General features: G+C 43.3%; 1 protein-coding gene across 1 annotated transcript; it reads right to left on the bottom strand.

Annotated features, from left to right (window-relative positions):
- Window positions 1-211: 211 nt before the first annotated feature.
- IRF8 (interferon regulatory factor 8) lies at window positions 212-14,035 on the bottom strand. Its single transcript, XM_015816845.1, has 9 exons — window positions 13,970-14,035; window positions 10,751-10,925; window positions 9,410-9,593; window positions 7,467-7,555; window positions 6,490-6,604; window positions 5,083-5,127; window positions 2,974-3,342; window positions 2,466-2,581; window positions 212-519 (listed from the first exon to the last, which is right to left on the bottom strand). Exons 1-9 carry the CDS (start codon window positions 13,978-13,980, stop codon window positions 343-345), a joined length of 1,281 nt encoding a protein of 426 aa, XP_015672331.1. The 5' UTR covers window positions 13,981-14,035; the 3' UTR covers window positions 212-342.
- Between the last annotated feature and the right edge of the window lie 250 nt (window positions 14,036-14,285).

Genomic DNA, 14,285 nt, shown 5'->3' with positions numbered 1-14,285 from the left:
CCATACGATTCAGTTTCTCCGAACGTAGCTACGTTTTGTTACACTGTCTGTAAAATTAGGCAGACGTTGCCCACCCGCTGACAATTTCACCATCAATTGTAATACATTGGTGGGCCTTGTTCTGTTCGGTTCTGCTTTATTTTAACTTTTAAATTTTTCAGTGCTGGTCTGTGACCGTAATAAAGACTGAACTGAATTATTTAAACCATTTATATATTTACACACAAAACCTTCTTTTAAAACACCCAACTGAAGTTGTGGAAGATCTAAGCTGTAAGATCGAGGGGGGGAGGGAGAGCAAAAAAAGCTTGAAAAAATTATGAACTAGTCTGATCCGGGGTCTCAAACGGTAATTTGTTGGTTTTCTCTGAAAATGGGTCTTTGGTGAGGTCCACAAGAATCCTGGTAGTTCCTGTACATCTGATCATAATGTGCCTCCTCACCAGCTGAGTGGCCCACAGCATTGGTTTCGTTCTTCCGGGCTTCCTCCACCAGCTGCCGGATGCTCAGCTGCTCGATCTGCATTCAGAAGACAAGGAGATATCTTGGGTTGGGTCATGGCTACATAGGAAGGGCCCACAGTGTAACAGAGAGGTTGTAAAAGCAACGGTAAAGAAGAAGTTGTAAATACAAAGGTCAAGTATCAAAAGAGCAGCTGGGTCTGCTGGCTGTTCCATGGTGTCCAAGATGCTTTGGGTAACCTGTGCAACATCCAACCTATCTCAAAGGTCAATGAGGTGGAATGTGCTCTGGATTCCCAGGAGTCATAGGAAAGCAAAAAGCTGCTTTCCAAAACCAGCTTAGAAAGTTTGGTTGGCAGGAAGAGAGTTAAGATAATTCCTCTCTAGCTTTTCCCAGAGTATATCTGTAGTAATAATTCCTTGAGGGACTGTCACAAAGAAGAGGGGGTCAACTTATTTTCCAAAGCATCTCAAGGTAGGACAAGAAACAGCGGATGGAAACTAATCATGGAGAGAAGCAACCTAGAACTAAGGAGAAATTTCCTAATAGTGAGAACAATTAATCAGCGGAATGACTTGCTTCTAGAAGTTGTGGGGGCTCCAACACTGGAGGTTCTTAAGAAGAGACTGGACAGCCATTTGTCTGAAATGGCATAAGGTTTCCTGCCCGGATTGGACTAGAAGACCTCCAAGGTCCCTTCCAACTCTGTTATTGTGTATTCGGACATGATAGCTATCTTCCAGTACTTGAGGGGCTGCCACAAAGAAGGGATCAACTTATTTTCCAAAGCACCTGAAGGCAAGATAAGAAGCAACGGATGGAAACTCATCAAAGAGAGAACCAACCTAGAACTAAGGAAAAAATTTCTGACAGTGAGAACAATTAATCAGTGGAACTGCTTGCCTCCAGATATTGTGGGTGCTCGATCATTGAGGCTTTTAGAAAGAGACTGGACAAACATTTGTGTGATATGGTGTAGGTCTCCTGTCTGAGCAGGGGGTTGGACTAGAAGACCTCCAAGGTCCCTTCCAACTCTGTTATTCTGTTACGTTCTGTTCTGAGCCTGGCAAGATTCTGTCTATAGGTGAAGAACCGTAAAGGAAACCATTGCCACACAGAGGTATTCAAAAGCGGAGCAATTTTAACAAGAAACTTTGACGGTCAAGGAAGAAAGAGCAGGGCCTCCCAGTGGGAAACAGAACCCTCCAAATCACTCACATCAAATAAGATCTAAAAATATGAGCGTTAGTATAATAATAATAATGATAAAGTTGGAAGGGACCTTGGAGGTCATCTAGTCCAACCCCCTGCTCAGGCAGGAAACCCTATACCATTTCAGACAAATGGCTGTCCAGTCTCTTCTTTAAAACTTCCAGTGTTGGAGCACCCACAGCTTCTGGAGGCAGGTTGTTCCACTGGTTAATTGTTCTCACTGTCAGGAAATTCCTCCTTAGTTCTAGGTTGCTTCTCTCCTTGATGAGTTTCCATCCGTTGCTTCTTGTCCTGCCTTCAGACGCTCTGGAGAATAGCTTGACTCCCTCTTCTTTGGGGCAGCCCCTGAGATATTGGAACACTTCTATCATGTCCCCCATCATCCTTCTCTTCGTTAAACTAGACATACCCAATTCCAGCAACCGTTCCTTATATGCTTTAGCCTCCAGTCCCCTAATCATCTTTGCTGCTCTTCTCTGCACTCTTTCTAGAGTCTCAACATCTTTTTTACATCGTGGTGACCAAAACTGGATGCAGTATTGCAAGTGTGGCCTTACCAAGGCCTTGTAAAGTGGTATTAACACTTCACGTGATCTTGATTCTATCCCTCTGTTAATACAGCCCAGCACTGTGTTGGCTCTACAGTATATGGCTGTTTTGAAAAAGAAAAGTGAACTAACACAAACAAGGAGGACCAGCTCTACAATTAACCTTAGGAAGTTCTGACATTTGACCAGGGAACTCAAGTCAGAATTTGAGTCATTGACATCCTGACCGATTGTCCTGCTCACCTCCACCAGGATCAGCTTGCAGCGTAAAGGAACAGCATCTGGAAATTCTTCTCCAAAACACAGAATCACTTTGCTGTTTGGGAAGCGTCCTTGATTGTTATAATACTGATGGAGCTCTGGAAAACAAGCAAACTTTTACTCACTGAAATTAGGAATAGGTGACTGATCTCAGTAGGCTTAGCAGCACATAAACAGAAAAAGTCCAAAAGGTGCTTTTTCAGGAGGCAACTGGACTTCCTTATTTTCACTTCTCATCCCAGAAGCTTCTTCAGCTCTGACTAAATGATGGGGGAATGGAAGGATTTTTATTCCTGCAAGCAATATAAATCTTTCCATTCCCCACCATCCAGTCAGAGCTGAAGAAGCTTCTTGGAGGAGAAGCAAAACGTCTTCAAAGAAAAACAAGAATGTCCAGTTGCCTCCTGAAAAAGTATCTTTGGGACAGCCAGGACCTGGATGAAGGAGAATCTCCATAGACATTTAAATAGAAAAAGGTGGTCTCACTGACCTCGGAGGAAGTAGTTGGTGTCAAAGATTTTGACCACCTCATCCCGGTCCAATTTGTTGGGCTTCTCCTTGCAGGCCATGGTGTTCCCACTCCAGAAGACTCTTCCTTGGCTCAGCCGCTTGATGAAGATGCCTTGTTTGTTGCAATGCAGAAGGACACCCCGTTCCAGGTGCCCAAAGAGCTTTCTGGTAATCTGCCTCTGGCGCTCATTGGAGATCAACTCTGCGGATGGGAACTGCACGTGTTCCAGGCTATCCAGGCAATAGGGCACCTCTCCCAGAGAGATCCGGCAGCCTTCGGGGCGAGAGGTGGTTGTGCTCCCCACCAGCTTTCCTCCATAGTAGAAGTTGATCACCATTTGGGAGTAGGCTACAAAGTCACACAAGGTAAAAATCATCAGGTGAGTTTGCAGGTAGCCTGTTTTGAGGACTGCAAGGGGTGGACCCAGGTGCTCTTCTCAAAAATGGGATCGTGGTACGGAAGAAAGTATTTCAGGATGCAAGTCCACCAAGCTACATCAAAGCTCTGCTCTCCAGCGTAAATTGCCTTCAAACATACATGACTTGCCTCCAGAAGTTGTGGGTGTTCCAACACCGGAGGTTTTATAGAAGAAATTAGACAACCATTTGTCTGAAATATGATAAGGTTTCCTGCTCTAGCAGAAAGTTGGACTAGAAGATCTCCAAGGTCCCTTCCAGCTCTGTCATTCTGTTATTCTATAAATTTTCTGGGGCAAACAGAAAACGGAGCAAATAGTGGGATCTTCAACGCCTCCATTTTACTTAAATGCTTGGAAAAACCAAGTCCAAGGGACTGACAAGAAGCTTGTGCCAAATTGGGAAGGTGGAATTATCCTCTTATACCATTTCTCCGGTGGAAGCTTTGAATTTCATTGAGAACATTGCACAAGGAAGTATTTTAAACTTCCCCTTAGCTTTGCTTATGGGACTGTTCACAAACTTGTAAGGTAAGGGTCTTCAGACTTGGCCCTTTTATGATTGTGGACTTGAACTCCCAGAATTCCTCAGCCAGGCACATGTGCCTGGCTGAGGAATTCTGGGAGTTGAAGTCCATAAGTCATAAAAGGGCCAAGTTTGAAGACCCCTGTTGTAAGGAAACCCGAGGTTGCCATCACAGACACCTATCATCTGTTGGATTTACAGCCGCATCACTGCAATCCTGAAGTCTCAGTGGAACCATTTTGAAATCAGAGTGCCCTTCAAACTTTGCTTTCCATAAACATGTCCCACCAGAGCCATGCTTCTGGAAAAGACATCTATGTCATCTCATGCGTTCTTGCCCATGATTTTTGTTCTGTAGCCCTATTTCCTTCCTCAAAGAGGTCCACCCCTTCTCAGCCTTAACTTCATGGGCTTGCAGCTACAAAACTGCACAATTCCAATCTTATATGCCTCATCCAAGCTTTTGCAATAGTCAATTCCAATCTTATATGCCTCATCCAAGCTTTTGCAATAGTCATTTCTCCCCGTGCAGACTGGAACCCCATGCCCTGTCCCCCAGTATTTTATCGAACGCAAAGTCGTTGACAATGAGAAAGAGGGATTTAAATATTAGTATTAGTATTAGAATTGTAGGAAAATATGTTTTGGGAAGAGTGGGAACATATTAGCATGGAAACATAGAAAGAATGTGTGCTGATTGAGGCAGCGTTGAAGATCTCAGTTCTCAGTATGCTTTATCAAAACTGCTGTGGCAACATAACTGATATATTTCTTTTTTTAAAAAAAATAACTCTTGAGGATTGTAAAGGTAGAAAGTTGGAGAAGTAATTTGATATTTGCTGATTATGAATATTCAGACTTACATCATTTATTTATTATTTTGGGGAAGGATTTCCTCCAGCACGTGCTGAATAATTACTGCAGTAAGCCTTGATTACTGGTGTGGGGCTCTTGTATTTGATTCCACAGCATTATTGATATTAATATCAGTATTATTAGTTCTAGTATCCATTCTGGGCATTCCCCTCTGCCCGAAGGCATGCACAATGCTCACAGTCTTTGGAATGAAAAAAAAAACGAGGCAATTGAAAAGGAATTGGAGTTAAATCATGGCTAATCGCACTGGATACTGATTGAAAGACCATACCTAGAAGCGGCTCATATGCAGCAAACCCAGTCATCAGGGACAAAGCTATGGTTAAGAAAAGAAAAAATAAATTATTATTTTTTCTTGTAAGCAGAATATACATCTGGAATCTCCAAATTAAGGCTTCCCTTCTCTGCTGGATTAAATTCAGCTCAACTACTTCATCTAGGACGAGTGCTGTTGACTCCTTGGGACTAACTCTTGAAGGCCTCCACCACTTTCTACCATCTGTGACTGAGATGTCTCAATGTTGGACATTGAACTTTGTTCCTTCAGCCAGAAGTCTGCTTGGTTTCAAGATCTACAACTGCCACCCTTGACATAAGTCAAGGACCGATTTGACTGAGTTTTCTTTTCCTTCTTGAAATTTGGCATCCTCATGAACTTGGTTCCATGGGCAAAGAGCAAGTTCACCTACATGGACAGGTTGTCCTCGTCTTTATCAGCCAAAGCCAGACCACCACAACAGAGTTACACAATGACCTGGCCAGTTTATACTGTAAACACAATGGCCTAGTTTATTTATTCCATAAATAAGTACTAACATAATTGCATTCTCTGTGCCTAGGAGAAAGGAATGAGTTTGGAAAACATGGTAGGTCCAGAACATCTGGAGATTCCTGTTTTATCCGGCAAACCATCCGTTACATCTCCTGTTCAATAGAGGATGCTTTCTTGAGGATGAAAATAGCTCTTCCCTAGCAAATTCAGATATAAATACTGTAAGGTCTTAAAAGGTATTTAGTCCCCAAGATACATGTAACATTATTGTGTTTGTTCTCTTTCAAAAAAAAAAATTAAAGACGTCTCTGTGAGACTTTTGCTGGGTGCAATTGGCTGTTGGAAGCTTGACAAATATTTTACCGGTATCACATTAAAGCATCTCTGCTCTCATTGACCTATCTACATCATCTTTGGTTTAAACAAATATATCAGGATAATTTATCAAATCAAAGCCCAAGTTAGATTCTTTCTGTAGTCCTTCACAGACTTCCAAAGGCTTATGGCTGAGGAATCAAGACAGCCTTGGACAATATAATCTTGTTGGAATTGACACAAGTCCTTCACCCAACAATCTTGATGGAATTGACACCCTTCACCCAACAATCTTATGACAGGAATGACATTACCTGCTCTCTCTTTCCCCCAATCGATGAGTGCCTATGACAAAGGATGAGTTCTGCCTGAGCTTGGTTGTTGACTTGCAGACATTTCATTACCCAAATAGATAACATTACCCAAATAGATAACATCATCAGTGTGATAATGACGCTAATTGATGAAGTTACCTAGATGAGTAATGAAACTTCTGCAAGCCAACAATCAACCAAGCTCAGAGAGCACCAAGAACCCCACAATTCAACCCTGAGCTGCAGATATTCTCTCCTACTGGAAAGGGTGGCTTACCAGGATTCGACTGATGCATCCACCAGTCTGGGATGGGTGGGTTTCTGCTGCTCTCCTGTGGTGGTGAAGGACTCCTTTTGATTGTGCCAAGGTATTCCTCTACAGCTGAAGGAGTCTGGGGAGTTTATGGAGAAGAAGACATGGAACCTTGAGCTGACCAAGCCAACAGAACTGCCACCAGAAAGCAGTTTATCTTACCCTAAATTATTCTGAGATTGGCCATCTCTGAATGCCATATATAGCGGCCCACAATTTTTTTTTAATCTATGGCCTTTCTCCCATATTGCCATGCACACTTATCTTCCTGAGTTGTACTTATTCTGGAAAGGGCGGGAGGAGCTGCAAAGAAGGATCCAGGAAGCTTTCCCACAACAGATTCCATTTCCTGCAACCTACACAGAAATCAGCACTCAGGGGTTATCCATTGAGTGTGATTAGAAAAGCCAAAATGGCGGCCACATCAGTGCAATCACAGCTTGCACTTTTGTATGCATGTTGCATTTTTTCATGGACATGAAAAGGTTCAGCTCTACCATCTTGACTTTTTTATCCATGCCCCTGCAGACACCACCGAAGCAATTCACCTAGAGAAGAACAGTTGCACACTGATGGATTAATAGTATCATCAGTGGAAGGGCCAAGTCCTAGGAAAGGGCTTGGGGACCAATTTCTTCCATACTAAACCCATTTTATTGGACCAGGTTTTATTTACTCTACTACATTGGTTCTCAACCTTCACCACAGACCCTCCCCCCTTTAAATACCTTTTGCAGCCACGGCCCCCCAAGACTTAACTCAAGATTTAAATCATAACATTTTTTCAGCCTTCACATCATAGCCCATCAGGGGTTTGTGGACCACAGGTTGAGACCCACTGCTCTACTGTATGGAAAAATTCTGGCCAAAAGATACAACTCTAAAGGGATGGGGGGGGGGAGGAAATTACACTTTAGCCTAGTGTGAAACAGTTTAGTTACCTCTTTCATTAACTCTTCTATTGAGGAAGGGTTACAATCCATGTCTGTGATCTCATTCAAGCTGCATTTGGTCCCCATTCCAAGTTTGCCTGGAAGGAAATACCATTTGAGTCTTACTGCACACTTTACCAAGAATATCATTCTGCGAGAGATTCAGAGATTAATAGAGATTGACAGAGAAAGAAGCAAAGGAAAAGAAGAAGAAAAAGTGATCTAAAATCTGTCTTCTCAATCATCCAGATCATGGTTGTCTTTTTCCAAAAGGCAACTGGACTTTCTTGATTTTTTTGTTCTTGAAGACATTTCGCTTCTCATCCAAGAAGCATCTTCAGTTAAGCAGTTAAAGCATCTTCATCTCCAACATTCGGTCAGAACTGAAGATGCTTCTTGGATGAGAAGTGAAACGTCTTCAAGAAAAAACAAAGTCCAGTTGCCTTTTGGGAAAAAAAATCAGCTTTGGAGTGATTCTAAAACCTCGCTCTCTTGATTTGGCACTGAGGTGGGTAGAAAAACAGGATATTCAGAACTCCAGACATGACAAGTTCCCCCCCCCCCATTAAACCATAAAGACAGCGCAGAAAAACAGAAATATTTGGACATGTTTTAAACAGTGGCCTTTAGACAAACTCTGGGAGAGTGGGGGCAACTTTTCTATTAGTTTTTAAATGCAAACCAAAGAGAAAATAAGTTGTTGTTTTTTATCACAGGGAACCAAGCCTTGTGGATTTCACTGCAGAGACCCCCACCTTGACACCTCCGAAACATCACACAAAGGGTGAGAAAATGGCATTTGGGGTTGCTTCACAGACAAAGGAGTTCATGCAATCAACAGCAAAAGTCCCGGTGCAGAGACAGATTTCTTGAAATTCAGTTTTGCATGGTTGAAAAAACACACCAGAAGAACCACAGCTAAAAATAATGCAGGCTGTACAGCTCGGGTAAAGTCGGACATGGTGTTCTATAACCACAACATGTAGCTATGACAAAAGAGCAGACCCAGAGTTGCATTTTTGCCCATTCTCACAACCCCAGAAAATAGAATCTTGGAGGGGGGGTGGCATAACTGCTGGGTTAAAAGGGGAGTAAATCCTCTCTGCTCCCACCGATGGCAGAAAAGTAGAGATGGCTCGGGCATAGCAAGCTGGCTGAGATGGTTTCTCAAAAAGATGCACCAGACATGCAAGATCAAAAATCTCGTGGTTTTGCTTATATCGTTGTTTTCCAGCTGGGGAATTCTGGGAGTTAAAGTCCTAATATCTGGCTGGAAAGGGCAGGAATTTGCTTGATGCCACTTCCATATGTGTCTTAAGCATGTCCTGGAGATAACTCAAGAACCAGTTATAACTCACTTTTTCAGTGCCACTGTAACTTCAAATGGTTGCTAAACAAATTATTGTAATGGTTGTTGTTTGGAGCCGTGTGGTGCAGTGGTTAGTATGCAGTATTGCAGGCTGACTTTGCCCACAGCCAGGAGTTTGATCCTGACCGGCTCAAGGTGGATTCAGCCTTCCATCCTTCCAAGGTCAATAAAATGAGGACACAGATTGTTGGGGGCAATGTGCTGATTCTGTAAAACGCTTAAGAGAGGTTTGTAAAAGCACTATAAAGCGGTATATAAGTCTAACTGCTATTGCTCCACTGCAGTCATGCTATTTTTTTTTCAGAGAACCATTTATTTCAAATGCACCAGTGTTTTGATCTAGCTCTACCTAAGGGAAGATTTTAGTTCTCTTCCCTCCAATAATTTGGAGAGGACAGTTTGAATCATTTCTCAACCTTAGCGGCTCAAAAGATTTTTAAAATCTGTGTAACTTATCCTGGGAAAGGTTTTGTTTTGAAGAGAAGCCAATAAGAACTAAGCCCACCGTCTAATACCTGCACCCAGACATAACTGCAGTGAGCAGAGGCCGTGCTGCAAATCTGCGCGGCTGGACCACACTTACATTTCTGTTCTTCCTCTGGAACAATGCGGTAAACCTTGTAGGGCTCCGAAATGTCCAGTTGTGACCTCTCGGTCACCTCTTCAAAGTCAGGACTCTTGTTTAAGGCACAACGTAGTCGGGTTTTCCACGTGGCCGGTTCTGCCTTGTCGCCTTCTTTGTACTTCCCTTTGAATATCGCCCAGGCCTACATGGAAGGACAGGAAGCGTTCTCACAAAGAAGGACTCAACGGCTTGAGATCCTGATCTCAGAAAGCGACAAAGGATTCCCAAGGAAGGGGCAAAGGAGAGCCAGCTTGGTTTAGGCATCAGGCCAGAAAGTAGGAGATTGTGAATTCAAGTCCCACCTTAGCCATGAAAACCAATTGGGCAATTGACTTTAATTTACATTTTATTTGGCCAACTGTGATTAGGCACACAAGGAATTTGTCTCCGGTACAAAAGCACTCAGTGTACATGCAATTTGGGGGCCCAGCCCCCCCCCTCAGACCAAACCCACCTGACAGGGCGGCTGTGGTGGGGAAAATAGGAAGAGGAAGGAGTTTTAGGTGTGTTCACCACCTTGAGTTATTTGTAAAAATAATAAAGGCAGGAAATAAATACATAAAAATAATAAAGATGGGATCCCTAATCAATGAATAAAATAAAAACAAGTTAGGAAGACTAATCAGTAAGGCCATCAGCACCATCCAAGTCACTCGATGGGCCACTGGTCCTGTAGAGGCCATTCTTCATTCTTATTCTTAGGCTTATTCTACATCTTATAATCACCGGTGTCAGCACACACGCCACGTCAAAACATCTTGCCCGCTATTTTAAAAATGCATGCAGATAGCCCCTTTAAAATACAATTTCTACCGAGAATCAAGGTGTATTCGGTTGCTTTTTTTAAGACTACCATCTAAATTACCCAGCTCTCCAATTCAGCACCACAGACAAAATAAAAGAAATACATCTCCTTGGTAGTGGTGAGGAATTGGGATCCCATCTATTTAACTACCATCTAATTCCAGGGGCAATTCAAAACAAGTTCTATCTAGGTAAACTTGAAGTTGTTCCAATGTAGGAACCCATTTTTACATGATGGGGCAGGGGGAGAGCCACTTCTAAAAAAAAAATTCTAAGTTGGACACCATGATTTGGCTAGCAAGATGAGTAGCATATACGTTTATTTATTTATCAAATGTGATAAAATAATGAAATGAAATTGAGTTTAGCAAAATTCACTCAAAAAGGGGAATGGACAACTTCATATTTGACGCTTCTTTGGATCTTAGACCAAACTACCAAGAACTCAATCAAGGAATGTCTGTGATTTCCCTAAAAAAAGATGGTTGGTAATACCTTGAAAATTGATGCATCCACCTCTTGGTTATAATCCTGTTTTCCCGCATGTTTCCATGGGATACGAAACATGGTTTTCTCCTCATTCTCCCAAATCAAACCAGGATACATTCCACTGTCAATTTGTTCGATCAGCCATTGTCTAAGCCGCCTTCCACCGTTTCGGTCACACACCCTGTAAGGAGAACATGTCAAGGGCTTTCTTCAACACTGGAGTCCTTTTGCTGTGGAACTCCAATATTGTTAAAGATTCAGTCTCTAATCTGGTGTTTCTCACCCATGGCTGGCTGGGCAATTCTGGGAGTTGAAGTCCCCCCATCTTAGAATTCCCAAGATTGAGAAACACTGCTCTGATCCTATGCTCCATTTTTAATCCTCTATGAAATTGATTTGACAGGTGTCAACAGGGAGGACCTCAAGAAGGAAGGTGTGCATTTGCGTGGTAGCTACAGATCTGGGAAATAATAAGAAAAAGTCTGGTGGTTGTAATATAATGTAAACCACAGAGTGTTTGAGGCAGATAGGCTCCCCTTATGGAATGCTCTTGTACCAAAAGTTATATCTCAAATATCTTATATTTTAACAGATGTTGATGTACATTCTACGCCAGCTAGATAGCAACATTTAAATCAATGTTGGCTGGTTCTGAAACTGATCCACAGAGTCAATCATAGTTAGAACTTGGATTCTGGAGCTGAAGACTAGGAGGGGGGGGGTTTCCTGATGCCAGTAGTAACAATTTCTATATTTTTGCATTATCGCTTTAAAGCAAAATGGGTGACAAACAAATCTGACAAATAAAAATATTGAATGGACATATCTGGGAGATCATGAGGAGCCAAGCTTGACCTGAGGGGGTCAACAAGAGATCCAAATTATATTTTATAATATGTGGAAGTTTATGTCACAGTGGAACACTAAGTGAAAATTTTCAAATTGCTTATATCTATATTAGGGAAAGATCAACACAGGATAAAACTGTATCTAAGCCTTTTTGAGTGCCATGATTTTCCTTAAAAGCAGTCACTACGAGTGTCATTGGAGGTAAGATACAAATAGAGATAAGTCACAACCGAGAAAAAAATATATGGAACCCCCCAAGAGGTTTGATTCCAACTGCATTTTAAGGGAATCTCTTCACAAACAAAATGTTCAGTGTAAAACTGTATGAGATAATGTATCAGTTGACTGTGTGTGGGGGGTGAGAATTGCCCAAACTATCTTTAATCAAGAACAATTAACAATTTTCCCTGAGAAAGAGCTTCCTCAAAACGTTGAAAGAATCAGATTCCTTTTACAGTGCTCTCTCGCGCTCTGTCTTTATAAAAATGGAAATATTCAGATACCCATGGTGGATAACTTAGAACACGGAGAATGAAGCTTCACATTTTGCAACTATTATTGTTTTGTTAAAAGAGGTGAAAAATTTTCCTAAACATTTCCTAAAACATTTCCTAAATTGCAGCCATCCCTAGTGAGTACAGCTCGCATGTCCAACCAAATTTATTAACACGTCAATGCCCTCAGTGTACCTTTGTTATTGCTAGCAATAAACCCAAATGAGAAAGGTGGAAGACTGGGCCTGCGGCTAGCAAAACTGGACCCCGCCAAACAGTTTCCCCACTGATAAAACAACAGCTGTGATTCCAGAAGATTTGACCACTGTTGTTGGAGAACCATCACTGCCCTAATATGCCCTACAGCACAGTTAAATCAAGGTAAGCAGATGCTCCGTAATGGAGAATTTAACAGAATAATAGAGTTGGAAGGGGCCTTGGAGGTCTTCTAGTCCAACCCCCTGCTCAAGCAGGAGACCCTATATGATTTCAGACAAATGGTTGTCCAATCTCTTCTTTAAAACCCCCAGTGTTGAAGCACCTACAACTTCTGGAGGCAAGCTGTTCCACTATTTGATTGTTCTAACTGTCAGGAAATTTCCCCTTAGTTCTAGGTTGCTTCTCTCCTTGGTTAGTTTCCACCCGTTGCTTCTTGTCCTGTCTTCAGGTGCTTTGGAGAACAGGTTGATCCCCTCTTCTTTGTGGCAGACCCTCAAATATTGGAAGACTGCTATCATGTTACCCCTGGTCCTTCTTTTCACTAGACTAGACATACCCAATTCCTGCAACCGTTCTTCGTATGTTTGAGCCTCCAGCCCCGTAATCATCTTTGTTGCTCTTTTTTCAAGAGACTTGCACTGATCTGAAGCAACAGCTTTTGAGCAACATCTCAATAGTCATAGAATCATAGAAGTAAACCCAAGAAGTAAAACATTTGTCTAAGTTAGAATGTAATGAGCCTTAAAGATCTGGAAGTAAACTGCGAGTACCTGTCACACAAACCACATTTCAATAGCAACCTAGAATAACTCACTACAAATTCTTGGTAGAATTTTACGTTCTAAATTTCAGCTTATGGGGAAGGTTTCTAATTTGGGCTTCTCTGGATGGTGCTCCATTTTTAAAACCCCAGTCACAATTTCCATTTAAAGCCTGTCAAAAAGAACAGCCACGGTCCAGTGAACCATTCTACAGGAACTCAGAAGGCAGCCCCTGGACGGGATGGATAAATCCATGAGAACCACAGCTTCTATGTTTTTCCCGACCAGGAAACAGGCCAGAGCAGAAAAGTCCCAACTCTGCTTCTAAGCCAGTGTTTCTCAACCACTTTAAGATGGGTGGACTTCAACTCCCAGAATTCCCCAGCCAGGGAATTCTGGGAGTTGAGATCCACCCATCTTAAAGTGGTTGAGCTGAGAAACCTTGTTCTAGAGACAGATGTTGATTGCACCATCCTTTGGCTCTCCACCACCAGAAGGCAAGCCAACTGTGTCCTCCCCTTCCGTCTCTTCTTACTCCTTCTCCATTTCTCGCTCGGAAGCCTCTACTTCAGGCAGGAAAACCACCCTGGAGACCTTTCGGATGGCAATGCCGAGGAGGGCCGCTCCTCTAACTTCAGAGTGGGACAATCCCAAAGCTGCAAGGCCCAACCCGAACCAAGCAAAGACGGCAACTGCAGGATCAAAGGGAAGGGTCGGGGCTAATCACCGCAAAGAAGAGGTCCAAGGTCCTGATGCGCCACAATCCTAGGAAAAAGGGGACTTCCTCTGGATGCTAAGAAGCCTGGATCTGGAAGCCCAGGGGACCCAACAAGGCACCCGGCTGGCGAGACGTGCCCACCCTCCTCCAGGGAAGCCCTCTCGCCCCCTCCCCTCCCGCTGACCTGCTCCACATCTGGACTGCGCCGGCTGCAGCGAGGTGAGAAGCTCTCCAGGCTAAAGCGCAGCGCCCGTGAGGTTAGCCCGAAACTCGCGCTCGGAGCAGCGACGCCCCGCGCTTTTATACCCCCGGCCGAGCGGAGGGCGTCGGCCAACAGGTCGTTCGGCCAATGGCAAGCTAGAGCGGGAGGCAGGCTGGCCAATGGGAGGGGAGCATACCCAGGGGTTTCTTGCCAGTGCACCCCTTTCCGAGAAATCAGCGGGCGCGCGCGTCACTCGCTCCCGCTGCCAGGTGGGCGTCTGCCCGCCGGTGGCCGGGTT

Source organism: Protobothrops mucrosquamatus, unplaced genomic scaffold (assembly GCF_001527695.2).
Source record: "Protobothrops mucrosquamatus isolate PMUCROS unplaced genomic scaffold, P.Mucros_1.0 scaffold510, whole genome shotgun sequence".
In the NCBI taxonomy this organism is placed as follows: domain Eukaryota; kingdom Metazoa; phylum Chordata; class Lepidosauria; order Squamata; family Viperidae; genus Protobothrops; species Protobothrops mucrosquamatus.
The sequence above is the reverse complement of the archived record's forward strand: the minus strand, read 5'-3'. Positions and strand labels throughout refer to the sequence as shown.